General features: G+C 31.4%; 1 protein-coding gene across 1 annotated transcript in view; it reads right to left on the bottom strand.

Annotated features, from left to right (window-relative positions):
* Positions 1-3,924: 3,924 nt before the first annotated feature.
* Cngl (Cyclic nucleotide-gated ion channel-like) overlaps positions 3,925-26,500 on the bottom strand; it is a 110,865-nt gene continuing 88,289 nt past the window's right edge. The window contains exons 18-19 of the mRNA XM_065508473.1: positions 16,439-16,755; positions 3,925-4,572 (exon numbers count right to left, since the gene is read on the bottom strand). Coding sequence (XP_065364545.1) covers positions 3,925-4,572; positions 16,439-16,755 — 965 coding nt within the window. The remainder of the gene's footprint in view (positions 4,573-16,438; positions 16,756-26,500) is intronic.

Raw genomic sequence — 26,500 nt, 5'->3', positions numbered from 1 at the left:
ATACAACATTGAAACGACCTTGGCTCCAAAAACAGATAATGTATATCCTCCTCGATCCTGGCGTGCAGCTGGATCAGCTGTACATTTGTCAAATGTCTGCAGACCTGATTAAAAAAAATATGTTCGTCTTACAGCTAGCTGTACATGTTTTATTTTCTAAATACCGGGAAATTGATTCAACTGTGTTCTGTTTTCTATTTGCTTAAATTTTTATATGAATTTATATGCAAAAACGTATTTTTAATAACGTTTTTCTTTATAACTCCTGAATTAATCGAGTCTCCGTCGAAAGTTTTTTGCACGAATATAGTAGAGAGTTTAGGTGTCCTCATATCGTTTTCTTTTTGAATTTTTAACACCGCGATCCTTGATATTTTTTACATTGAAATATATACTGTAAAAATTGACCATTAACCTTTTGGAAGTAAACTATTTTATTCACACCATTTTAAGGACAATTATGTTGGACTTTGAGTAGCTTCGAAGTTATGGACAATTATGTGTATATAATTTTAGAAAATTTTAACAAATTTTTCAATTTTCAAGTCGCGATATTTTTGAAATGGAAAGGTTATCCGATGAAATAGTCATAGATTTGAGGAACTCTTTGGAACTGTAATATGTGGGTAAAATTCATTAAAATCGAAGACGTCAAATCCGAAAATAGCAGTTTTCTGTCCGTTTTGATATGGATTCTCCCATATACAAAGTTTTCAAATTATGAAAGGCAAATGAATGCCTGAATTTTGGTGCGTTTGTTCTGTTCAGAATTTATATATAAAAGAAAAACAAATTTTTAAAATTTTTGAAATTTTGTTTTTGCTATCCACATAAATATCACTTTGGTGACGTGATTTACAAAATTAGGGCCTAAAAGAAATATATAATTTTATTGTTAACAATTCAATATTAAAGGTAAGGTACATAAATGTTCATTAAATTTATTGCTAGGCCCTTATTTTAGCATTTTTTTGACATATCCAGCCCGCTGCACATTTGTAACCTATTACGAAAAAAATTCCAAGTAAATTTACCGAGGTGGAACAAAACTGTTTGACTTTTGAAGAGGAAATAGCGGATGAATTAATAGAAAAAGAAGAGTCACCACCACCCGAAGTTTTGCTTCAAGCTCAAGTGAAGCGGCTAAAATAACTTTCATTTTAGCATATTTCCATGCATTAGCGATTTTACCCATCATTTAGGGTGGGAACTAGTTACCTCAATAGTCACGTGACTAGTTATTTTAACATGTCCTAAGCATGACCCCCTGCTTAGACACTTTTTGATTACAATGAGACTATCTGTTTGAAGTTACTTGACCATAGGTTACTAAAAGTTTGAAGTTACTTGACCATAGCTTACTAAGAGACACTAAAGTGACTATTGACTTCATGCTATGTTACATGGGATATCAGTATACTTAAGCAAAAATAAAAATAAACTGTATGAGAATTATATCAACACAATTTGTATAAAACCAGTTTGTACAAATTGCTCACAAAACGTTTAATGTGACTACACTTCAGATTACTTAGGGACACTTAAGTGGCAATTGTCTTCACGCTAGATTACTTGGGATGATAAATTAACCAATTGTCTCCTCTCTGCACTACAGAGAACTCATACGTGTCAAATGACCAAAATATATAAATTGGAACCAGCCAAGTGATAAGACATTTATGACAATTACTGTCTTTAAGGGATACATTGTCTACTTGCTTAACTGCTGGGATAGTTTATTTTACTAATACATTCTCAACACTTAGATTTTTTGACTGGAGAGTTTCCGATCCATGTATATTTCGCTGGTGCCAAGTAAACATTTTATCAGATTTCGTTAGTTATATCGTCACCTTAAATACAAACGGACGTAACTACACTTGTATTTGTTTTTACAGGAGAAACAAAAAACGTTATAAAATCAATAATAATAAAGTATTCTTAGCAATTGTTTGCGTTTAAATTTCTTTAATAAAGTTGTTATTATTGATCGCAGGGATCTAAAAATTTGCGTGAGCATGTAGTTTGATAAATAGAACCATAATTAATCAAAACTCGATTTTGATTTTTGTGTAGTTACGTCCGTTTGCATTTAAGGTGACGATATACATAAAAAAACAACATTGTATAAATGTAACTTTCATCTATTTTTAAAGTTTATTTAAAATTTTAGTAAAAATGGATTCAAAGGATTATCCCCCTTTGATTTATATTTATTTATTGAATTTATTATCGATTTCATTTAGATGTTAGAAAAGATAATGTGCTTGAGATTGCTGACATCTTGAATATATCAAAAAATAGAAAAAAATTATTTATCGACCAAATACTTGATTAAGAAATCTAACTAACTATTGATAAAAACAAACAAGCACAATAATTTGGTTTTAAGATTATTGGAGTGATTTTAAGAGTAGTAGTAGTGAATTAAAGGGTTAAAATCGTAAATGGGCCTTAGGGTGTATGAGAGGTGGCCACTGTCAAACGAATTTATAGTCTACGTAAGAAGTTAATAAAACGATCGTAAATATATATTTTACATACATATACATATTCAATAAATCTATATAAGTTATTAAAGCTTTCAGATTTCATTATACTAAAGTAGTTTTATCTTAAAAATATAGGCTTTTTATCTTATTTTAAAGAGGTATTTACACTATACAAACACTTTAACGACAATTTTTTTTTTAGATATGGAACACTTTTCAAAGACAATATAGAGCAATTATTCATTTCATTGAATTTTTCAGCTTTTTTGATTTTGGTAAAATTCAGTAGGTACATTTATTCTACTCTATTTATTATATGACGTAAATTTGGAAATGTCATGCATTATTTTCTGAATTCACAACATTTTGTATCGTGTATCTTGTATTAAATACACTTTTTGTTTATTAGTTTGTGAACACCCATTGAAAGAGTAGTATGTATAACATGTAGTCCGACTCTCAATTTTTTCAAATTACTCTCTCACATATTCGGGTACTACATGAGCTCAGAGAAATATAAACAAATTTATAGCTGTAAACCAATACAACTTTTTAAAAACATATAAAACAAAATTTCCAACAACAAGCTTACACTATTGTATTGAATACAATAATACACTCGATACAAGGGGTTTTGTGAATTCAGCAATTGTGAAAAATTAGCAATCTTCAGGATCGAATTACTTTTGAATGTGGTGTCTTCGAAAAGATTTAGTTTTCTCACATTTCTTCATTTTATAAAGAGTTACTGAGGATATCCTGTCTTGTAATTACTGTTACCAAACCTTAAGCCCAGGGATGCTGCGAATAGAATTTCTGATATATGTATGTATTTGCCAAATTCATCTCTATTTAGGACAGAACATTCAGGATACCAAGTACAAATGGTGTTTTCAAACAGGAACAATGAATGTCCAATATGGAGATCGAATACAAGAGGTCTACGAATATCACTTCAATGTACAAAATGTCAATCAAAAAAATAAATAAAATAATTTTACAAATGTCACCTTAATAATCATAAATGGTCTAAAAAGTGTTCTATATCTTAAATAATTTAAATGCCATTAACATTTTAAGTAAACACAGTGTCATGTGAAATTTAAAGAATTAAAATTAAATATTTAAATGTAGTTTGATAAATATTTAATAGAAAATTGTATGTGTCTTGAAAACTACAATGCTCTCCTAATTGTGATTTGTGTAATATTAATGACACTGTGTATTTTTCTTAACAATTAAAATGCTATTTGGGCGTTAATTGAATTGAATTTCATTTCTTCAGCCGTGTTTGTTTTTGTTTATCTGTAATCTTAAAACATAAGTATTATACTATAATATAATTGTACCTTTCAATACTGTAAAATTGCTTTAATTTACTTTCTAAAATACTATTAACATAAGACTGCTTTTGTGTGTACTTGACTAGTTTTCAAAGTTTATCTTTATCACGATCAATACTCATTGCTTTGAATATACCACCCCTGCCGATGCCGTAACGCAAGTTGAATTGATCCAGGCTGGATGCCCTCGGGCGTACAGTTGCTGGGGCATGTTCTGCATCTGTTTCACTGCACTCCGTTTCAGTATCACTGAATTTTCGACGTCTTCGTAGAAACGTTCCGCACAATTTTGTACCGCCCAACTGCAAATTATCGGAGAGTGAGAGACCACGCTTTCGCTCTTGCTTCTCCATTTCGGCTGCCAGCATTCGAACTTCCCAGTCGTTGTGATGAACATGATTATCTGAGCTCTCAATCTCCTCATCATCATCCTCGACCTCGTCATCACCGGCGTTAAGTTTTTCGGAGGATGAACTTGAACTTGTGCTCTCGCCGATATCTAAGATGACACTATCGCCAATGCGAGAAAGATTTCCTTGTACATCTGCTAAAACAACTGGTTGATTTGTGGACCAATTGTTACCGTTTTTACTTTTTGTCCCATTGCCAGTCTTGCAATAGTGACTGTAATTCGATGCGGCGAAATCATCTCGACTCGTTTTCGGCGAACACGCACAATGCTTCTTCGTTTGTGTTGGAGGCGATGAAGTAAACACTGTATCAAGCGAATCCCCACGCTAGAAGTTGACAATAAAAAAAAATTAACGAACATTTAGTTAAAAATATTGATCAACAAATTTATTATCAGTTAATTTATTTATTTTTTTATCAATATCAATTTGATAACCTAGGATACCTCATTTCTGGAGCACTATAGCTAAAATGTGTTTTTAATTATATGTGTACTTATTATTAATCGAGCAAATAATTAATCGTGGTTTAGATTTATTCGGTTAATTTAAAAGTATTCGATTAACCGAATAATTTATATTTTAATTTTATTTTGAAAATACAACAACGAATTTTGTGTACAAAAACATAAAAATAATAGCAAATATGGTATTTGAGATCCTTTTTGTATACACATGTGAGTTTTTTAGGGTTTTATTGATAACATCTGAAATAATCTTTTAAAAAAACAATATAATTTAAATGTTTTCCTTTAAACTATTTTTTTCTTTAGATTTAATAAAACTTGACTTGGATCATCTCTCTCGTATTGTTGGAGAAATCGATGATAAAGAATATCCAATATATCAGTTTTTTTTTAGTTATACCCTTGGAGTCCTTCTTGGATTGTTTTAGATATTGAATACTTTTAATAGTTTCGTTAAGTTCTGATAAAAAACTCTTTTCCAAAAAAATTTCGTCTATACATGTAAATACAAACAAAGTTTCAAATACATGTAAATTAAATATGTCAGTTTTTATACTCACTAAAAATGTTTCTTGAATGTTCGAAAAAATATGTAATTTCAATTTGAAATTTGTTTTTTAATTGAAATGGAAAAATAAGTACAAAAAAATAAGTCTGTTAAAGTGCAAAAAAAAGGAATTTCGGTTAATCGGTTAATCGACACAAATTAATCGGTTTATTTGTTATTCGAAAATCGACAATTTTAAATTATTCGAACAGTTAACCGTCAAAAATTAATCGGTTAACCGTCAAAAATTAATCGGTTAACCGATTAACGGTTAATCGATTGAATACCCTAGTACTTATAATAGACCAATTTGGGCCCTAGAAATCCAATTTATCAGAAATTATCGGAAGACCGAAAAAAATAATACTTTTGTAAATCCCATAAATGTCATGTACTTTCCGTTAGACTGTTCAAATTTTCTAGAATTTTTAAATTCATTGTAACGAGAATTTTTTAAAGTATAAAAAATTCATTAATTGTATCAAAAACATTGTTTTCATTGTAGTTTCGATTTATAAGAATTTTCGTTAGCCGAAGGTTTTCACCTACACAGCTCTTCACAGTCATTTATTACGAGATGGAAGTTAAGATTGGATGCAACTTTACACACGATCAATATTTTAATTACACTGTGCACGAAATTTACACTTTTTTCTGTCAAGAGGGGCACCCGGTGCGTTAAACTAATTCGATTACGCCGAATCCACTGGTGCTAACCGTTTTTTTTTAGGTTAGCTCTTGTTTTCGAGATATACCGTTATTTCGAAAATGGAGGAGGTTGCACAACATAGTATATTCGCGTTACTCAAAAATGGTTTAGTTTATTGAATAAACTAAAAAATCCGAAATTGCGTAATTTTAAAAGTCAAGTCGTATTAACGATGCTCTTAAGATTATGGCATTAAACAAGTAGTAATCCCAAGATAATAGAATTAATATATCCATTGCTTTCTCAGAAAATCAATTATAGTTTTAAAACTTCAACTATTCAAGTGTTAGTATAACTTAATGAGTCTCTTCAGCTGGTGTAATTTTGGCCATTGAGCGATATATAACTAATTATTTACTTTATACAATACAAGTGCACATTTTTTAATTTTTAGGTTTTGCTTTGATTATTTTAAGCATATTTTCAAATAATAAATGAATGAAAATCCGCCCCCTAGTAATTGCTAATTTAGACATTTGGCAAATTGGAATGCATTGCGTCTTCAGAAATCTTACATGTCCAAGATCTACTGCATCTACCTAATTCATATGTTTTTCTTTACAAGTTTTGTAAGTTAGACGAAATTTACTTACGTTTACAATTTGTGTTGTAGTTGCTGTATATTACTATAATTAAATTTGTAATTGGAATAATACAATTAATATTACAAGTTAATCGTAATTATACATGTAATAAATTACACAATGAAGTCATTATCCACGAAATATGTCCGTCGGTTTGTGTGTCTTTTGAAGATAAATATTAGGGTATTTAAATTATTCGAGTTTTCTCTTGTTCGAATAAAACGAATAATTCGAATAAGAGATTTTAACATGTTCGAATAATTTAATTTTTTTTTAAAGGTAAAGAATGAAGTTTTGTTATAGGATTTTTAATAATTTATTGTTAAAGAAAAACATAACGTTAATGCTATGATTCAAGTATTGATCGAATGCCGTCATTAAATTTCCATCAGAAATATTCTGATCAGATTCCCTCCCGAACAATCTACAAAACAATTGACTAGCAAACTCATTAGTTTCCGCTTTGGAGCTATGCTTTTGAGCTAGTTGGACATGATCCTGAATTCAAGTACAATATAAACGTATTAAGAACTTTTTTACTTCGTTCATTAATGAATAATTACACTATACAACAAAATAGCTGAAATATGCTGGATATTGTATGGTAATGAAGTGGAATTGCCTAGAGCTAAAAAATGTAATTAATGAATACTTCCTATTCAAATTTGCTATCGAAGGTAAAATAATAGAGATATTAGTGATTTTTAGTTAAATTTAAACTATTTTTTTTCATGCACAATTTTTTGGGGTCCTTTAAAATAAAATTCTTAATAAATGCGAAATTAACCCTAAGCTCTCTTTTGTTATGTCTTATTTCTGACTTTCTGGTTGAATTTCTTTAAATCCCTGTTTTAATGGTGTTTTTTGATCTTCTTTAAAAAAAGGACAAAAAGTACCCATGCCTTCAGGATTTAGAGGGTTAACATATTCTACAAAAATGTTCTCCGTAACATTTTACATAAATTGGCTGAACACATGTCTTTTTTTCGTCTCTTCTATCAAAATTTATTGGTCTGACATTGTCATTTTTTTGGTGTGTAATTATTCACTTTTTCTAAATTATTTATAACAAATTACCAGCAAGCTTTTTCAAGGTTGTCAAATCTTTGCTTAGTCAAGTGGTCTTATGGAATTACACAAAACTGTCAAATGTTTGACATCATTATCAGTGAACGTGGCTAATTTGAAGTTAGACAGTGCATGATTGACGCATTTATAAATACGCAAAAAGTTTATTACCATGTTAGACAAAGAGCCAGGTTTTGACTTCGTATTTAAATATGAATTATATTTAAGTTCTATTTAAATACGATAATGAGTTTCTCAGTGCTTTTTTAAATGATACTTAAATGGCCAACGTTGGCCATTTAAATTCTATTTAAGTTTCATAAACTACATTATGTTTTTGACAGCTGACTTTTGTTGTTTGGTTTTTTTTTCACTCTATAGCTAGGTACTCTGTTCAAAATTTCGTGCGAAATGCTGTCAAACTACATATAAAATATTTGGAATGAAATATATGCGAAATAATTTCGCAAAAGCAGTACTCTGTTTTTATTGTGGAAAACATGTGAAATACATCTGTCAACCTTATTTTTCCACACGAAATAACATACGCTGCACTTATTTCGCACGAACAGCTAGCTGTCAAACAGCATGTAAAATTTTTCGCATGAAAAAACCATAATTTTTCGCAAATATGAACAGAGTACTAGGCTAAAAAGAGCGTCTTGCAAAAACTACAATTCCGATGCGGGGCAATTGGAGCTTCTTTTGTGCATTTTCCTACCAATAATTTTATTGTTTAATAAACTTTTATTTCTTATTGGGCAAAATGTATCAATTTTTGTTTTGGTTGAACAGCTGTTTTAAGAAAAACTATTGATACATTTTTGATATTTAGTAGTGCTACGATACTTTTATCTTATTTAAATAAGGCAATTTATGTAGCACTGTATTTAAATACAACTTAATTTTAAGTAAAAATTAACTAAATACGTATTTAAATAACAAGTCAAAAACTGGGCAAAATATGTCCAACGTTGCACAGTGGTATGAGAAAAAAAAAGAAGGAAATAAATCTTAAGTTTTGAATCTGGACCTCATGAGCCCTTCAGGAGCTGGACCAGGGGTCCCCAAAGTAGGACACCTCGGGTATGGTCAATTTTTAAAATGATCATATTTCTTCGTTTGTGTTCCGATTTAAAAAAATTACATATATAGAATCTTCTCATCGAGCACTACATAAAACCTCTAGCTATCAATTATCTCTTATAGCTTAGGAGATATTCGCATTTGAAAATTAAATTTTCAACATTTTTACCCACTACTCCAGTTTTTTGATGACCGCGGTTCCAAATATTCTCATATGATTAACAACAGATGTATATATCAAATAAAGAAAGAATTGTTTAAAAAATTAAAAAAGGCGATTTTTCGCAATTTTTTGGGAAAAAAGTACTTTTTTCTTTTTAAGATATCTAAAAAATTTCTAAAAAGATGTATAATGAATTTATACTTTTTGAAAAGCTAACTTTACACCAAATATTTTAAATGAAAAAAAATTTATAATTTTTGATACCGAGGGGACCAGGTCCATTCAAAAAACGTATATTTTTTCTGTAAAATTCAACTTTAGGGCAAAAATTCTCAAATCGCATAGTCGATATCAAAATACAGTAACCCATTTTAGATGGCTCAATATGTTCTTAATTATTTTGTAAAGGGTTCCGATAACCCCGACCCTGGTATGGATATTATAGCCAAAAAACGTAAATATCGCATTTTTGGAATTTTTGAATACTTTTTTGGGAATTGCGGGATTCGTGATTACAAATTTATATAAGAGTAAAATTTCATTAAAAAATTTTCATAAATAAAAATTTTATTACAATTTGAAAAATTTTTATCTATGCAAAAACTTAATAAAAAGCATTTTTTGTCATATTTTTAAAAAAAATATTCCATGAATTAGGGAAAACTTAACAACTCGCAGAGAATTTACATGTACAAGACGAACTCCATGTTTTTCTTGCAACAAAACGTAAGTTTGCAATGTTTTATGTTTATCATTAGAATTATTGAATATTTAGCAACACTTATGTAAGCGATTAATAACATCGCTTATATGTATATATTTTAAGATCCATGGCCTTCGTCTATTTCAACGTAATCATTATAAATGTCATCCTCAATATCACTTTGGACGACCTTTTCAAAATTACATTCTCCATCACTTTCAACACCACTTTAATCTAATAGGTCGATTATGGATGGCAACCGAACTGCAGTTGCGTTGCCAGAGGGCACCCATTTTTTTCTAGTTGCCAATTTGGCAACATATATCATAGGTGCCAGTTGCCATCTGTAATAGCATTTAAGCATCTTTAAGCAACGGCCGTCATGTTTAGACCCTAAAATTTCTGTTTCAATTCTAAAATCATAAAGCAAATATTTTATTCCGTATATATATTTAAGTCCTAAATAAAACATTTTGAAAGACTTGTTTTTAAAATTATAACTTCTTGCAGAATTGTAACCACTCATCTACAGTGGTCCCTTTATATTTAATTATTTACCGAATTTCAGAAACAATACAATTTTTGTAAGTCATTATTACTTATTTAAATTTGGAATTATGAACAATTTTATGCAATTTAATAAATTTAAATATATATCTATGTATGTAAATTAGACATGCCCTTAAAAAATAGATTTGCTTTGGATGGGTCATATTTTGTTCATTGGTAGCTAAATCTAACTACTTCAAAATTTAAGTACAATCGAATAATTAGAACACGTGTCGGAAATCGATTAAAAGTTGTAAAATTGGGTAAATAATGGTACTTTTTTCGATATCTTAAAAAAAATTCCCTATTTATTTAGAGTGTCCCTTAGAATTAAATGTTTGAAATGTTGAAACGGTACCCGCTGAAAATTTTCGTAATGACCTAAAATACCACCAAAAAAATGTTTAGCTTGTTCTAAGAAGGGCAACCCGTGCCGACTTTCGATTTAGTTTTGAGGTGCATTTACAGGGGGAAAATGCATTTTTTCAGTTTTCTTTTAAAAATTTTCCCATTAAATAATTATTCTTGCAATTTAATTTAAAAGAATCGACATATGTACGTAATTGTCGTTCTAATCTATATATATAAAAGTGAATGTGTGTCTGTATGTATGTATGTTTATTATTATTAGTTTGGGATCTATAGACGGCTAAACGGCTGAACCGATTTGCTTGAAATTTTTACAGTATATTTATGTATGTCTGGAAGGAGCTATAGGCTACTTTTTGTTTTGAAATTTTAAGTGGGCATGGTACCTCCCATACAAAGTTAATTTTAAAAATCTAATATTTAGGAAACTATAATAGCTATAGTCCTCAAATTTTGCATGAGCAATTCCACTGTTTGTTTAAATATTTGCGGCAAAAATGGGAGTAGTAGCCACAGAGGGCGAGGCACCTCCCATATGATGATTATTTAAAAAATCTAATATATGGGGATACAATAAGAGATAGAATCCATACATTTTGTACGGATCAATTTTAATATTTAGGACTAGAATGGGCGGACTAAAGTAGTGGGCGTGGCAACTTCCAAACAATCTAAATACTAAAATTCATATCTATCTGTATAATTGCAGTATGTAAAGCGTTCAAATTGTGTATGAACTACTTATTTACGCCAAAAATGGGCAAAATAGCAATAGTGGGCGTGGCACCTCCCATAGATGTGATGAACAATTATATATAGGGACAGCAATAGCAGCTATCAATATTAATATTTAGTACAGAAATGCGCGGACTACCAAAAATATTAAGTAAATGTTAAAATTTGTATGTATACATTTGAAACCCTTATATACATATATATAAAAGTCAATGTGTGTTTGTTTGTATGATTGTTTGCGTATTTGTAATGGCACTCGACTTACAGTAAGGCAATTAATGAACAACAAATTTGCGGACTAAATCTAGAAAATCCATGTTTTTCACATGAACAGAAACTAATTTTAGATAGACTAAATATATTGTAAATCTTTACGGTACGGGTAGCGAAGCACACCGGGTTTTAGCTAGTAAGATATAAAATTGGTTAAAAAATGTTAAAGTTATTAAAAAATCGCCAGGCCACTAACGTACAGTGAGTGTCACTCAAAATCGTTCAACATATTTTTTTTTAAATATTATGAAATTATACAGGCAATAATAGGTGATTATATAAAAAATTAAAAGTCATTTTATTAATTGGAACAAAAAATATGTATTTCAACAAAAATGTTAACAAAACCTCAATTCGTTAAAAAAATATTGATGAACATCACAAAATTCATATTTCACTTAAATTCGTACAATTATATTAAATTATAATTAAAACTTTAAAAAATTAAAAAAATGTTAATATTAAATAATCCTAATACTTTGTAGGGTATCATTTGCTATTTTTTAGTGCCTTTACGATTTTAAATGAAGCGTTGATATTCTGGGCACTGACAGTCTTACCCAATTTTTTTATTTGTGGATAAGGGCAATTAAAATTATACCCAATTTTCTGATAGGTAATAGCACACACAATATAAAAATAGCATTTTAAAATATTTCCAAAACATCAACTTTCTAACACTAATGAATAAAATTTTACTACGATGGTGTACGATTTTAAGTGACATTCACTGTATATCAGGCCACTAGAACAAGAAATGTAGGAACAAAATTAACATATTTTGAGAAATATTAAAACAAAAGTTTATTTTTACTTAAAATATATCCATATTTACTTGTATATGAGTTTTTATCTTCATAGGATACAGTTAACCTATTCGCAGGTATAACCAAAAAAAATATTTTTTTAACGGCAATTCAAAACTCAAATTTAAAATTTTGTTTAACAAATTTCACAATTTTTTGATCATCACATTGGGATTTATTGAGAACATAATCTATGTAAATAAAAATCAAATGTCGTTCTTTGGTAATTGCATCAGTTGAGAACGGATAGACCGATTTGGACATTTTACGGAAAGAAAAATTGACCATGCCTACTTTTACGCCCACTTTTTTCGATTTATCTAAAATTGGAAAACGGCTGCACCGAAATAGTTAATTTTTTTGTTCGTAATAATCCAATTTAAGTTTTTACTGAAAGAAAAATTAACCACGCCTACTTTTACGCCCACTTTTTACGATTTATCCAAAAACGGCTGCACCAATTTTGCTAATTTTTGTTAAATAATCGTAGTAATGGGTAATTTTTTGTTTAAATGTTCGCAATAGTGCACAAAAGTGTTTTACAGAAAGAAAAATTTTCCACGCCCACTTATCAAATACATCTGCAAATATGTAACCAAAGGCAATGACTTGGCTGAGTTAGTGCGGAGAATTCCAACGATGAAGTCAATCAACTTCAAATGGGCCGCTATGTTAGCAGTAACGAAGCAATTTTGCGCATTTTTAATTTGCCATTCATGAAAGACATCCATCTGGAAAATGGCCAAGAAGTGTACTTTACTGAGGAGAATGTATTACAGCGAGTTGATCGAACGCCATCTACAACATTGACCAGATGTTTAGAAATGTGACCGAACGCTGCTATACCCCAAAATATCAGGATATTACTTGGAATCATTCGACAAAGAAATTTCAGTGGCGGAAACAAGGGAATCCAGTTCCAGGTTTCCCCCATTTATTTTTATACGACGCATTAGGTCCCATTTACACAGTCCATCCAAGAAACGATGAGTGTTTCTATTTGCGTTTGCTATTAGTCAACGTTCGTGGCCCAACATCAAGTAAGTACAAAGATGCCATGTGTGATGATATCTTGCATCAGATGCGTATTAGAAATCAAATCCAAATTTGCAACTGGGCGAGGAAATTTTTCAACGAGGCTTTGATATTAATTGAGGACATATGATTGATGATGTCGAAAAAGGTATTATATGAGTTAGGCATGACAGCTCCCAATCGTCCGATGCACGACGCATTTAATCAAGAGTTGCGACGCGAAAAACAATATGATTGTGATGCCTTAAGGGAATCAGTTCGAATATAAGTTCCACTATTGAATCGTCAACAAAAATATGCGTACGACACAAGATATTGCACTTGCTTCATCAGGAATTGCAGCTAAGTTGTTGAAAGGCGGTCGAACGGCTCATTCAGCACTCAAGTTGCAATTGAATATGCAAATCAATGAAAATCCAACATGCTATGTTTCCAATAACAGTGCGATGGCCAAAGTTTTGCAGCAAGCAAACTGATCGTTTGGGATGACGTTGCAATATTTACGAAACAATCAAAGCGGGTTGCCATAATTCTGGTGCCAGTGATTCAACGGTCAACGCAAAGCAATGAACTTAATACATGTTTGAAGTCGTCCGTTTTGTGGAAACACCTCAAGAAATCAAATTGACTGTGAACATGTGTGTTGAGTTGCAGAACGATCAATCTGGAGAAGTATTTTCCAAACAATTGCTGGACATTGTCAACGGAAAAATCTCGATTGGCATTTAATTTCCATCGCTTTCTGCCAGTTCACCGAATCCGAACTCATCCGAAAGGTGTTTCCAAACATTGCACAAAATTACAAAAATCATGATTGGTTGATGTGCTATATTGGCTGCGAAAAACATTGATGTCGACGAATTGAATTTTAAAATTCAATGTAATATTGCTGTCGAATGTGTCGAATGATGATGGATTCTGTTACTTCCCAAGATGATGTCGTCAACTATCCAACTCGCTTGAATTACCAGGATTACCGCCTCACAATTTCCAACTGAAAGTCTGATCGGACCACGTTTTTGTAATGGCAGACTTGCGATAAAAAACCTAATGCATAACGTCATCGTAACAACAATACTTAAAGGAACTACAAAGGAAAGGACGTTTTGCTACCACGGATCCCTATGGATCCATATGTTGTCTGTTCGTGATGGAACACCATCACCGTTATTTGTTTACGTGCCAGACAACAACAAAAAATGTAGTGTATCATAGAGCATTGCACTGAACGAAATTATGATATCACAGTAAAACAATCGAAAAAAAGTATTTCTTTATTTTAATTGGTTACCTGAACATCGATCTTTCAATTAAAATGTAAATAGAACACCATAAGGTTCTTTGTACATACAGTGCCGAACTTAAGTATTGGCACAGGATGCTCATTGTACTTTAAGGTTGATTTAAAGGCCATATTATTGACATTTTTAATAAAAAAAATATATTTATCAGATAGATTGATTGATGAATTTCGTACAAAATACCACCAACTTCATTTAAACAATTTTGCAATATTATTTACAAATAATAAAAATGCGAAAAATTCTCTAATTCCGTCGAACACAACTATTGGCACACTTAACCAGATTCTTCAAATTTTTTCGATCTATCCACTTTTTTATTTTATTACTATCTTCACTATCTTCTTTTATTTAACAGTTTTCGTATCTTAAACTGTTAATGTCAATTTGTAAAAACTTTTCAATAATTATCGATTTTGCTGAAAATAGCTAACAAAAAAAGGAAACCACAGAATCTGAGCGCAAAATCATCCTTCACTTGCCTAATCAAGGAAAATCATATGCTGAGATTGTAGAGATTATGGAAAGGAGCCGTTTTACAATTCGGAGTATCGTGCAACGTTTTAAGGGAGCATCAACAATTGAAAGTGCTAAACATACAGGTCGTCCTAGATCCTTATGTGAGCGTAAATGCAGCTATATAATCAAAAAGGTCAAGTTATGTCCAAAAATATCTTCAATACAGGTAGCTGCAGAGATTAAAGAAGAGTTTGGGAAAGAAGTTCATGCAGCAATAGCCAGAAGAGTGCTCCAGAAGACAAACTATAGTTGTCGTATTGCTAGACGTAAACCATTTATTTCATCTGTGAACCGAAAGAAGCGTTTAGAATATGCCGTTTAGGAATTTACGTAAGCCACATGATTTCTAGCACCAAGTGCTATTCTCTGATGAAAACAAATTTAATATTTTGCGCTCGGATGGCCGTCAAACGGTATAGAAAAAAACCAACAAAGAGCTAGAAAAACAAAATATTGCTTCAATAGTAAAACATGGTGCTGGAGAGGTAATTGTGTGGGGTTGTATGTTTTTTGACGAAATAATGGACAAAGTGAAATATTTGGATACACCTCAGGAAAAGTGCAGAAAAGTTAAATTTACCAAACATTCGGCGAATACAATATTTCGCATGTCCTACCACACCCTCCACAATCTTCGGATCTCAACCCAATAGAGCATCTGTGGGAAGAGCTAGATAAGCGAGTGAAAAAGGTATTAGTTGAAGAATGGAAAAGTATTGGGTCAGATATCACAAACAAGTTGCTGGATTCATGCCTAAGCTACTCGAGGCAGTTATAATGTAAAAAACACTTGCAACTATATATTAAACTTTGCAATATTGCTTCCTTGTTCATTGAAATGAATTATTTTTTATGTTGTTTTGTTATTAATAAATAGTGGCATTAAATTGTTCAAATGAAGTTGGTTATATTTTGTAGGAAATTCTTCAGTCTATCTGGTAAATATATATTTTTTTTAAAAAAATCTCTACAATACGGTCTTTAAATAGACCTTAACGTACAATGAGCATACTGTGCCAATACTTATGTTCGGCACTGTACATATTTTAAAATCAAATGTACGAACAATTCTATACTATTGGACTTTTTCAGCACCTTTTTATATCCAAATTCTATGGTTGGAAAATAATGTATCAGTGACTAAATAGTTGATAAGTCTTAAAAAATGTTTACTGTAGCGTTAATTTATGCAATTTCCTGAATTTTAATTTAAAATCGTTAACTTCTACTTATTAGTACTTATATCAATTGAGCAATGGGTTAATGAAACAAATATTACCATAAAAAGTAATTCCGCTGATGAACCAGAACTGCTGTTATCCTCAACATTTCGATCTTCAGCAGCACCGACTTCCGAACACTGGCTTGACAGTTTTTCTCGATTTGCTTTCCTTCTGCTTGACGATGAGACATTTAATTCCAGATTCCTTAGTTTTGACTGTAAATGTGCTATAAAAGCATCTCTTCTCTCCACTTCCATTGCCATGTTGGAGAATTGTGACTCAAATTTAGAATGTATTTCGTTAATATGCGTCCGTATCACATCATTGATGCCATTTAAAATCTGATTATAACAGTCTTGACCCTCGTGCAATCCTAATGAAACGAGAAAGAAAAAGCTTTTTATAATTAAAACACTCGTGCTCAATATATTATTTTGTGTAGCAACTACTCGTAAGTGTGCATCTGAAATCTCTCAATTAAAAATAATAAAAAAAAAACTTATCGTTGTTCCGCATTCACAAAGCTACGAAAAATTAAAAGCTATTTAAATATTTATTAGTAAGTGTTTTTTTTTACAAACATTAGATCATCAAATTCAATTCATACATACCTTGTTCTTTTTACAATAAATATAAAAAAATTGTGCAGTCAAATAAAGTTATTTTATTGCGCGATCTGAACTTATAATTAAAATTCAATATTAAAAACAAAAAAAAAAATAATAACTTGAACTTTTCCCCAAAATCCTAAATTCATGCATAAAAGAAATATAACAGAAAAAGCAGCTAACCCCAGAAAAAACGTTATTTTATATAAAATAGGTATTTAAGAGCGTTTTCACTTGAAAAACAATGTACATTTTGTATTTTAAAGTCTGTCAAATTCTGTATGTGCTAGTGATACAAACAGTAGTTTGCAATTCTAAAATAAACGATCCTGTTTCAAATTTTTAGATAATATCTTTTGACATCTTAATATTTAATTCCAATCATAACCATAGAATAAACGCATAGAAGAGTACAGAGAAATATCAATGGACAAAATTACTCTCTTTTCATACATACAATAACAAAATACATGCAATACATTCTCATGAATTAGGTTTCTGACAACAGACTTAGGTTTTAGACTCTCAGTTGTCATCTATGATCATTATATTAGCAAAAACTTTAAATAAATCGATTTTGAAAAAATTGTATTCGAAAAATGGAAGCACGCTTACGAAGTTTGGGTAAAAACTTAAACCAGATCCAGAGAAGAGTAGTTTTGTTAATTAAACATTTTGAGAAGAAAACTTACTTATGTTCAACAAATACCACCGAATATGTACTTAACTGTATCGGGAAGCATCAGTTGAAATGCTATCGCATGCTTCCACAGCATGTGGTTAGTGGAACACTCAGTAGATAATTATACTGGGTAGCAGCGGACAATGACGGACAATTTTATACAAAATATCTGAAATGGATGAGTGGCCGTCTTAAACTGAACTAATTACAGAAACCACATAAAATGAAAATAAGTATTATTGTTGCTCTAAAAATGTTGTAATAAGTTCTAAATAATATCACATACATAGTAACATATTAGTGTTTTCTCCTATTAAAATCATCTTGAAAAAAAGTTTCAATGGGTTTTGTTTTTTCAAAATATGTTGTTTTCAACTTCGTATGGTTTGGCAGTTTACATTTATCAGTGAGTAAACTGATAAATGTAGAAGCTTCTACTTCTACATCAGTAGAAGCTTCTACTTATCAACAATGTTAAAGCTACGCAGTTATTAGCATTGTTTGTAAGTATGGAAACACTAAATGTTTAAGCTTCTAAAATTAACATTGAAAGCTCTAGAATTCGAATATACTAGTTTAGTCTATTAAGAACATTGTAGAAATAGAGCTTTTTAAATGGTAATGCAACGTATATAATTTTCCTGTGAGAACACCAACCACTCAGTCTAATTTGAAGCATCGTTTACCCTCCAATCATCCTCGCAATCATTTTCAATCGAGAATAGTCGCAATGTATCAAATTGATATCAATAAAAGAAATGCGCGTTTGAAAATAATCTCAATTTTTATTTGAGTTTTCATATAGTTCTAGTTCAGTTCGGACGTGTTTATTTTTACTCCGAGTTAACTCGTTATTTTAATGTATCTATCGGAAAATAAATATAAATATCACCTGTTTATTATTTACGCGAAAGGACGCTTTTTTTAATAATATTATTAAATAAAAAATCAAAACAACTAAAAGACAAATAAGTAAAAAAAATTCTTTATATATTTTTTCTTTTTTTGAACCTTTTTTGTGCATTGACTATTAAATAAAGATCAAGAGTGTTAACGAAAGTAATTACAAATACTCTTAAATGAGTCTCTTCAACGAAAACAGTGAGCGAAGGTTAAGTGTAAACGGCAGAAATGCATACGTTACAGTTAATGTAGACGAAAAAAATATAAACAAAACAAACAGAAGAATAGATGACAACTTGTTTTTAACCGCCAAACCCGTTAACCGCGCTCGTTCTTGTTCCCCCGCATTGACAACAACTAATGATTGTCAAACAAAAGAAAATTCAATTCAATCAGAAAATAAAAATATTTTATCTATGCCTGAAAGTATGCTAGCTATATCAGCTTCAGATACGAAATCCACCACACTAACTACAAATAAAATTAACCCATTAAGCGGCGCTGTACCCATGATTAGACAACCATTAAATAACGATAATAAATCCCAAATACAGGTTGGAATGGACCGGTATATTACAGTATTAAAACGGGCACGAAGTCCCAAGTCCTCGAATGCGGCACCCTTGGCCAAATTATATAAGGATAGTGAACCTCATAGACTAAACAATGAAAATCGTTTTTCTATTCTGGAATGTGAAACTAATGAACCAGTAAATAAAATCCATTCTACAAAACCACCCCCCATTTACTTGAGAGAAAATAATTCGAATCCACTGGTTCAGAGTCTGATCTCATTAATAGGAAAAAACTCTTTTTACGTAATCCCAATCAAGAAAGGCACGATTCATGAAACTAAAATACAGGTCAATAGTGAAAACGATTATAGAAAGGTTGTAACATATTTTGAAACTCAAAAGAAAAGTTTTTACACTTATCAGCTGAAAGGAAGCAAGGGTCTACAAGTTGTAATAAAGGGTATTGACTGTAATGTTGAACCACTCGAAATAAAGCAAAGCTTAGAAGATAAAGGCTATAAGACAAAAAATGTGATAAATATTAGAAATCGCGAAAAAATACCCCAACCACTCTTCCGTGTTGAACTTGAACCCGGTGACATAAACCTGAAAAAAAATGAAACACATCCCATATATAACTTGAAGTACTTATTGCATCGTAAAATTACGGTAGAAGAACCACACAAACGATTTGGCCCCGTTCAATGTATGAATTGCCAAGAATATGGACACACCAAGGCATATTGCAAATTGCCACCAGTATGTGTCATTTGCGGGGAGTTGCATAACACATCCCAATGTAACAAATCTAAAGATGATCCTAAAATAAAAAAATGCAGCAATTGCGGAGGTAACCACACAGCAAACTACAGGGGTTGTCCTGTCTACTCAATTGTTAAAAAATCACAAAGCCAGAAACCAAAGATTTTCCCCGCTCAGCCATTAAATAACATCAATTTGAACTACCCCCCGTTGCAACAGACATATGACAACAAAGTAACATATGCAAATGTACTTAGAAACAACCAAACTCAGCCGCAAGTCCGTCAACCCCAAAACGAAAATATGAACCCAGAGGTAAGAGAGCAAACGCCAATTTTCAATTTTACCCGACTAGAATCTACAATAGAAACTCTTGTGCAATCGGTAAATAACTTTACAAACTCAATGAGTAACATGATGCAAGAAATGCTTAAGATGCAATCAATGTTATTGCAGGCTGTGCTTAACAGACCATGAACTGCCTAAGAATATGTTTTTGGAATGCAAACGGCATACGCCAACACAAAAACGAACTCGAATATTTTTTAAGAAACCAACAAATTGATGTAATGCTGGTTTCTGAAACTCATTTGACGTCCAGAAGTTCCTTTCGAATAAATGGATATGTAATATATGACACAAAGATCCCAGAGGTAGAGCATGCGGAGGCTCGGCAATTTTAATAAAAGCTCGAATAAAACACTACTTAATGTGTGATTTTTGCGAAGATTATCTTCAAGCTACTACAATCTGTCTTGAAGATTTTCATCGAAACTTAGTGATTTCATTGATATACTCACCCCCAAGATTCTCAATTACAGAAAGTCAATATAATAGATTTTTTTAAATCACTAGGCCCCCGTTTCCTGGCTGCTGGCGATTATAATGCTAAGCACACATTCTGGGGATCACGACTGATTACCCCTAAAGGTCGTGTTTTGTTCGACTCAATTTCTAAAATGGGTTTGGATGTGCTTTCGAGCGGCCAACCTACTTACTGGCCTACTGACCCACGAAAAATACCGGATGTTATTGATTTTAGCGTGATGAAAAATATCCCTAGAGAAATGATTCAAATTGAATCCTCGCTGGAACTATCTTCAGATCACTCACCCACTATTATTACTTTATTGAGCCCCCTAGAAATTGTATCCCCGACTGGTAATTTAGCGATGGCAGGCGCAAGAATAAATTGGCTCAAATATAAAAAATACCTCAGTACACATTGCTCGGAAAACATACCGCTAAGAACACCAGAAAACATCGATCAATCTCTTATCAATTTCGATATAAATCTCAGAATGGCTGATCAACACCAATGGCTACCCAAAACCCCCGACAATTCAGATATAATAGAATTAATTCTGCAGATGTCGAACGGCTCTTAAATGAAAAAAGAAGATTTCGAAGAGAGTGGCAATTGCACAGATCCCCCCCAACTAAAATCGAAGCTTAAAGATTGTATAAAAAGACTTAAAAAGCTCTTGGAATTTCGAAAAATGGAATCATTGAATAAATATTTAGAAAGCCTGGACGCAACCCCGCAATCGGATTACTCATTATGGCGAGCAACAACAAATCTTAAAAGACCCGTTATATGTAAGTCCCCCTTGCGAAATTCAAGTGGTGGTTGGGCAAAAAATGATACTGAAAAAGGGAATCTGTTTGTTAATCATTTAAAAAAAGTATTTACACCGAACACATCAAACGAAGCAATTGAGTTGCCACCTGTTGCACCCTATTTTGGAGCAGCCGTACCCCTACGTTTTGAGGTTCGAGAGATCGAAAATGCTATTGCTGATTTAAATCCCAAGAAAGCGCCTGGTATGGACAAGATCAGCAACAAGATGCTTATGGAGCTACCCCGGATAGCAATAAAAATAATTCTTTTTATTTTTAATGCTATATTACGACTTGAATATTATCCTCCAGAATGGAAGGTTTCACTGGTTACCATGATACCCAAGCCGGGAAAAGATCACACAAAAGTAGAATCATACAGACCCATCAGCCTATTGTCTAATATATCAAAGCTATTTGAGAAGATACTTATGAACAAGTTGTACCCGATGTTAACTGAAAACAATTGTATTCCGAATCATCAATTTGGATTTAGAAGAAAACACAGTACTATCGAACAAACTCATAGACTTGTATATATAGTGAGAAAAGCGTTTAAAGAAAAGAAATACTGTTCCGCACTCTTCATCGACATCTCTCAAGCGTTTGATAAGGTATGGCATGCTGGATTAATATACAAATTGAGTCAAAATTTACCCGCAAACACACATAAGCTGTTGGAAAGCTATTTAACTGGTCGAACATTTAAGGTTAAAGAGGGAAACTTTTTAAGTACTGCACAACCCATTGAAGCTGGAGTCCCCCAAGGCAGTATCCTGGGACCTTTTTTATATTTGATATATTCGTCTGATATGCCAACTAACAATCGCACTCATACATCAACATTTGCTGATGATACTGCTATTCTAAGCATTCATGAAAACCCTCAAGAAGCGTCTCGTTACTTACAAAACCACATATTTGAATTAGAAAAATGATTAAAACAATGGAAAATTAAAGTCAACGAGCAAAAATGTACACACATTACATTTACATTGCGTAGAGAATCATGCCCCCCTATTCATATCAATAACCAAACAATAATTCAACAATCGGAAGTGAAATACCTCGGAATACATCTCGATCGTCGCCTTACATGGAAAAGTCATATAGATGCAAAGTTGACCCAAATGAAATTGAAATCAATTCAAATTAATTGGCTTATTGGCAGAAACTCCACGCTTAGTTTAGATTGTAAACTTCTACTTTATAACATGATCATAAAACCGATATGGTGTTATGGCATACAGTTATGGGGCACGGCCTCAGCGTCAAATGTAGAAAAAATCCAAAGACGCCAAAACAAGTTTCTAAGAATGATCACAGTTGCCCCCTGGTATATCAAAAACGCGAATATACACAAAGATCTAAACGTGCCCATTGTAAAAACTGAAATCTCGAAAAACGTACAAAAATATTTAAAACAAGTAAGAGTGCTATATTCGGCTATGCCGAATCTTATATACCCTTCACCTTTGTTGTGGATGCATTATTATTTTTTATAATTAGTATATAGGTATGTATGTACATTGCCCACTTTCAACGTACAGCATCCTAAATTTATCAAGAACACAAAAAACAACAACAACGCCAAACGAAACAAAACACCAAAAGAAAAAACAAAATACGCAAGCCAATGAAACCAACACACGTCCAAACATACGTTTAATTGTATAAAAAACAACAACGCCAAAAGAAACAAAACACACATACGATTTGTTGCTTTTTTGTCCAAACATACGATTTGTTGCTTTTTTGTAAAAAAAACCAACACACAACCAAACAAACGTTTAGTTGTATAAAAAACAACAACAACGCCAAAAGAAACAAAACACAAAAAAAAAACAAAATACACAAAACTTGCACATCCAAACATACGTTTTGTTGTTTTTTTGTCAAAGCATGCAATACATTGTGTTTTTTGATGAAATTTTCAGAGGTTGTCTCGGATTTTTGCTCATATCTCCGTTATTTATGGACGGATTTTGCTGATTTTAAATAGCAAAATTCTCGAAAGTATGTCTGACAGAATTGTTGAAGATTTGGATCCCGGAGATATCTGGGGCCTTCAGAAAATTGATTTCAACAGACAGACAGACAGACGGACAGACAGACAGACAGACAGACAGACAGACAGACGGACATGGCTTAATCGACTCCGCTATCTATAAGGATCCAGAATATATATACTTTATAGGGTCGGAAATGAAAAATGTAGAAATTACAAACGGAATGACAAACTTATATATACCCTTCTCACGAAGCTGAAGGGTATAAAAACTTGAAGTTCACCCAAACCCGCTGGCCCGCAACATATTAGATAACCGTGGCCAGACTCGATTAAGAAGGAGGGACACAGCAGACCTAATCTAGAAGGAAGAATGCCAATTTATTTCGAAAACATAAAAACAATATTAAATTCAAAGTATTTAAAAGAATAATACAAATAAAATTGCAGTATAAATATATTTTTATAAAAAAACAGCTTAAAACTTAGGGTGATTAAATAAATTTACAATAAAAAAAATGTAGCCTGTATCAACTAGATCAGTTGCGATTAACGGAGGGTTAAGTTAACACAAATTAACTGCCTTAAAGTGTGCTGCACATAAAATCTAAACGATCTTAATTAGATAAGAAAATTAAGAAAATGTATTGGCTTTTTGGTCCAAAATCGGAACTTAGTTTAGAGAATAAATTACTTATTTATAAATGTATTATAAAACCCATATTGACATATGGTATTCAACTCTGGGGTACAACAAGTAACTCAAATATAGAAATTTTACAGAGATTTCCATTAAAAACACTTCGAATGATTGTCGCAGCGCCATGGTATATTACAAACAATGCAATACACAAAGATTTATATATTCCATACATTAATAAAGAAATAAAAAAAAATAGTAACAGATATCTTCAAAGGTTAAGTGATCACGTTAATGCATTGGCCATCTCATTGTTAAAAGATTAAGAAGAGTTCATGTTTTAGATCTCCAATTTAGATAATAAAAGAAAAATAGAAAATTTTTGGAACTGCGGCCATCAAAAAACTGGAGTAGGGTGGGTAAAAATATTGAAAATTTAATTTTCAAATGCGAATATCTACTAAGCTATAAGAGATAATTGATATGTTTTATGTAGAGCTCAACTAGAAGATTCCATATACGTAATTTTTTTGAAATCGGAACACAAACGAAGAAATAGAATCATTTTTAAAATTGAACATACCCGAGGTGTCCTACATTGGGGACCCCTGGCCCCGCTCCTGGTGGGCCCATGACTTCCTCTGGGCCCAACACTTCCTCTTTGCGCATGTGAAATTTCATTCAAATCGGATTAAGCGTTTAGAAGTTACAGATTTATTTCCCTCTTTTTTTCTCATACCACTGTGCGGCGCTATGAACAAAGTCCCCAATGAAAAAAGTCTCCAAAATGAATAAAAGCCCCAATATTTTGTACAGAAAAAACAAAACAACGAAATTTAGGGACTTAGTTAATTTTTTGAGGATATATTTCATTTTTAAAATTGGGGTCTTAATTCACAACGAAAGTATTCTCCAACTATTGAAAATGAAATAAATCCCCAAAAGTTTTTTTGGGCGTTAGTTCACTTTTTTCAGTTTTAAATAAATTTATTAATATTCCCACGATTTTTTTCATTTTCAATTCATTTACACAGATAAAAAAAAATCAGACACTAAAATCTAAAACTTTTTGACTTATGCCCTAATTTTGTAAATCACGTCACTAAAGTGATATTTATATGCATAGCAAAAACAAAATTTCACATATTTCAAAAATTTGTTTTTGTTTTATATACAAAGCCTACTAAATTCAAATAAAAGCTAATTTTTATTTAAAATATACCCTTATTTACTTGTGTATGAGTTTTTGTCTTCTGAGGATACCGTTAACCTATTCGCAGTTATGGCAAAAAAAATTGTTTTTTTTAACGGCCGTTTCGAATCTCCATTTTCAAATTTTTAAAAATTTTGTTAAACAAATTTCAGAATTTTTTGATAATCACATTGCGATTTATTGAGATCATAATAGATACCTTTATTATATTATCATATAATACCTCTTACAGTTTTTCCGTACCTTCGATTTAGATTTCTCGATTTTCTAATTTTTTGTCCATATATTGGCGAATGAGCCCAATTTCCTTACTGTTATAAATGTTAAATAAAACCTATTCACAATATTATAGTCCTGGTAATTTTAAAAATGGTCTGAAAGTTTTACTAAAATCGGAAAACGTTAACCTTTAAATCGTGAAGGTCAAATGTCAAATTTTTCAATAATTGGAATTTCTAATGAAAATTTTTACAAAAACTGAAAAATTTGAATTTTTTCCGAATTTTGGCGATAATACAGCTTTTGGGTCATTTTGACCCAAAGGAGATACACGGTTAATTTCCAATTTTTTTTAATGTAATATTTATTAATATAAATAAATCTACATATTTCTAGAAAACAATGTAGAAAGTTAACGAGTTTCACCTATTTATTCCATATAAATAGTAAAATTTTGCATATATCTGAACTTTGACGCGTCCAGAAATCGTTGTCCGATTTGGATCAAATTTTCAGCATTTAACTTTTAGGCCTTGATTTGAAAACATAAAATATGAAAAAAATCATACTATTTATGAAATTATTTATAAATATTATGAATAGAAATCAATGAAATCAAATCATAATATTTGTGTTGAGACTTTTTTCTGTAAATATTGTTGCATGTGTTCATCAATAGTAAAATATTCCTATCTGACTTTAAAATTAAATTAATTAAGTTTAAAACACGTGATTTAAAAAAAAAATATTTTTTTACAGATCACAAACAAAAAGTCTACCACAAGATCATGCTGATTTTTTACAACTAACTATTTCTATGACCTGCACAAATGAAGTACACTCACGCAATGTTAATTTTCTGAGATCATAAAACTCTTAAGCTTGGTACCGTTACACCTATGCTGTTAGTTTCAGAGACCACATTACCCGAACTCAATATACATCATT

This window comes from Calliphora vicina, chromosome 4, assembly GCF_958450345.1.
Source record: "Calliphora vicina chromosome 4, idCalVici1.1, whole genome shotgun sequence".
Classification (NCBI taxonomy): domain Eukaryota; kingdom Metazoa; phylum Arthropoda; class Insecta; order Diptera; family Calliphoridae; genus Calliphora; species Calliphora vicina.
The sequence above is the reverse complement of the archived record's forward strand: the minus strand, read 5'-3'. Positions and strand labels throughout refer to the sequence as shown.